General features: G+C 46.3%; 1 protein-coding gene across 2 annotated transcripts in view; it reads right to left on the reverse strand.

Moving 5' to 3' along the window:
* RFX2 (regulatory factor X, 2 (influences HLA class II expression)) overlaps positions 1-2081 on the reverse strand; it is a 27230-nt gene extending 25149 nt beyond the window's left edge. The window contains exon 1 of one of the 2 annotated variants that reach the window (XM_010194256.1): positions 1947-2081. In XM_010194256.1, the coding sequence (XP_010192558.1) occupies positions 1947-2081 (135 nt within the window). The remainder of the gene's footprint in view (positions 1-1946) is intronic. The other variant, XM_010194264.1, reaches the window with a different exon arrangement.
* Between the last annotated feature and the right edge of the window lie 576 nt (positions 2082-2657).

A 2657-nucleotide genomic window follows, 5' to 3' on the forward strand; every position in this document is an offset into this window, starting at 1 on the left:
GTTTGGACACATCTCGCAGAGTGCTCAGCACCTTGCAGATCCAGCAAAACAAGCATGGGGACATGGTAGATGTCTCCAAGGAGACAGTCATCCTCTGTGGCCTGAGGCTTTAAAAACACCCGCAGATTGGGCCAACTGAACAAAAAGCTGCAAAACAATCCTGCATGAATCCTAGAACAGCCCTTGACAATTACTGGCTACCTCACACGTATATATTTATTATTTTTTTAGCCCACTGACACCCTCTCAGCATGCCAGAAAAATCTATCCCAGCAGAATTATAGGAATGTGTTAATTGTCCACATTTCTGGGCAGCACCACATCATCAGCACCAGTCCAACCTTCAGTCAGCCTGAAAACATTGGAGATCCTGTAGCTGAGCTAGCAATATGGACATGTACACTTACACCAGACACCACTTTGTCCATTTTCTCTCCAAAAGAGGCTGTAACCAGAGCACAATGGGAACATTAAAAGCCCTTTTTCAAGTCAAGCCTTGACAATATCACCTACACCAAAGTTTCAGCAAGATCTGTTCCTTTCTCCTGCTTTTTACCCATTCTCTGTCATTGCTTTTGCCAAAGGACACATCTCCTCCTTTGGCTCAGCTCAGCTACTTGTGTAATTTGTCACAGCCTGTCCGGTTGCTCCTACTGCCTTCCAACCAAAAAAATTAATCATCCCTGACCTGTAAGATGAGGCCATCCTGTTCATACAGCCTTCGCTCACACTGAAAGGTAGACCAGCGATCAATACCAAAGGCTTCAGCCTCACACCAGTCACGCTGCCAGTAGTTCATTCCTAGTATTTTCTTTGTCCTTCTGGTGAGAAGGGAAGGCTCTGGATCTCCTCCTCTTCAGCAATCTTCCCCAGCCCTCTGGGTCTTGTTAATCCATGGATTTCCACTTGATACTATGTGTCATGACGACAGCACCAGCAAAGGCTGGATGAGTAACTCCATAATCCAAAGCTGATGAGCTTTCTAAACTTTGAAATTTTGTCACAGTCAAATTCACATTACTGACTGACAATCCCCAGGATATTTGACACTACTGATCAGCGGTATCCACGTCATTACAATACGAACAAGAAACATCACCCAGTGAAATCAAAGACAGGAAGGCTGGAAGACAATGGAGAGCTGGCCAAACATGCACCGAGTCACACGATGCGAATGTCCAGGTCTCCTGGTGAATCGAATGCTCCTACCACAATTTTTAATTGTTCCTTTTCATCAGCATCCAATGGCAGCTACTTCTGCTCACTTGGGAATTGGAGAAGGGTGTGGCTAAGTTACACCCACCCATCCTCCTATCCCTCCAGCTTCCTGCGACAGAAACTTGTTTTGATAGTTCCCCAAAAGGCATAAAAAGAAAGCAGTTTTACTTAACCCTTCCCACTTGGCATTAGGTAGTTTTTATTCTTCAGCTGAAGCTACCGTTTCTCTCCTATCAGGAGACCTCCCAAGTGCATCGTATTCATGTACATGAATGAGGAATCCCTTCTCCCCAATTTAAAATGCCAGGATCCACCTATCAAAGGAAGAGCCCAGCATGTGGCTCCTCCACCCTCTCCCTGCCCTAGTGCTCCCTCCATTTGCTGAGATACCTTTAAGGACAGCTTCCTTTTCCCCTGCTTTATTGACACACCAAACAACAACAGGATATTGGACTGAAGCAAACACCAACCTGGCACAAAGTGACATCCTTGGGTTGCTAAGTTAAAATCTATATTCCATGTTTTAAAGCTGGTATATTCATAGGGCTAACCCACGAGATATCTACGGCCTTTATCAACACCAAGTCCAGCAACAGGTTGTTCCCACCACTTGAACGAGCTGATTAACAATCCTCTCCCTCATATAAAAACCTTGGATTAGAACACACCTGCCAGTAAAACAGGTCTCTTCTCCATGGAAACGGCATTCCCGGCTGTGCATACGTTACCTGCTGAGACGCTGGGACTGGCTGCACTACCGGAGCTTGGGCTGATGGAGAAGTGTGAAGCGCCACAGAAGCTGCTGAGTCCGATCCACCCTCTGAACTCTGCATGCTCACTGCTGGGGAGAGGAGAGAGGACATCAGCCAGGGCAATCCCAGCTACCGACCGCAGCAAACGCCCCAGGAACCCGCATCTGACAGCAATGAAATCCCAGGGGAAGATCCAGGGGGAGTGCTAGGAAGGAAGGTAGCTACCTTCCTACACAGAGGGCTCTTTTTAGTCTTGGAGCTAATTTTAATACAGTATTATATTAAGAAAAAAGAAAGTTGCACAATTGTTCCACAGAAAGGAGAGGGAAGGAACAGTAAATGCACTTCTAAATAAAACCCAAAAGCAGTGTTGGAAAATTATTGTGTCACAGTGAGGACAACTTCAGATCTGAAAGAGTAAGAGCATTTTTGTTCTCTTGCTCTGCTGTACCATGTTTAACCACTGCAAAAAAATTAAAATCAACTCTAAGTACATGCCTGGAGCTTAGCTAATGTTTTCATTCAGAAAGTAGGGTGATCAATTTGGGTTTATCCCCCGGCTCTCCTTGTGCCCTTACAGCACTGCCCGGCACCCCGTGTCCGTTCCCTGTGAGGCACGGGGCATGATAAAGCCCAGCCACCCGAGGGACACCGGGATTTGCTGCAATGGTGCTTCCCGAATGCAGA

The sequence above is a fragment of the Mesitornis unicolor genome, unplaced genomic scaffold, assembly GCF_000695765.1.
Source record: "Mesitornis unicolor isolate BGI_N332 unplaced genomic scaffold, ASM69576v1 scaffold23160, whole genome shotgun sequence".
NCBI lineage: Eukaryota > Metazoa > Chordata > Aves > Mesitornithiformes > Mesitornithidae > Mesitornis > Mesitornis unicolor.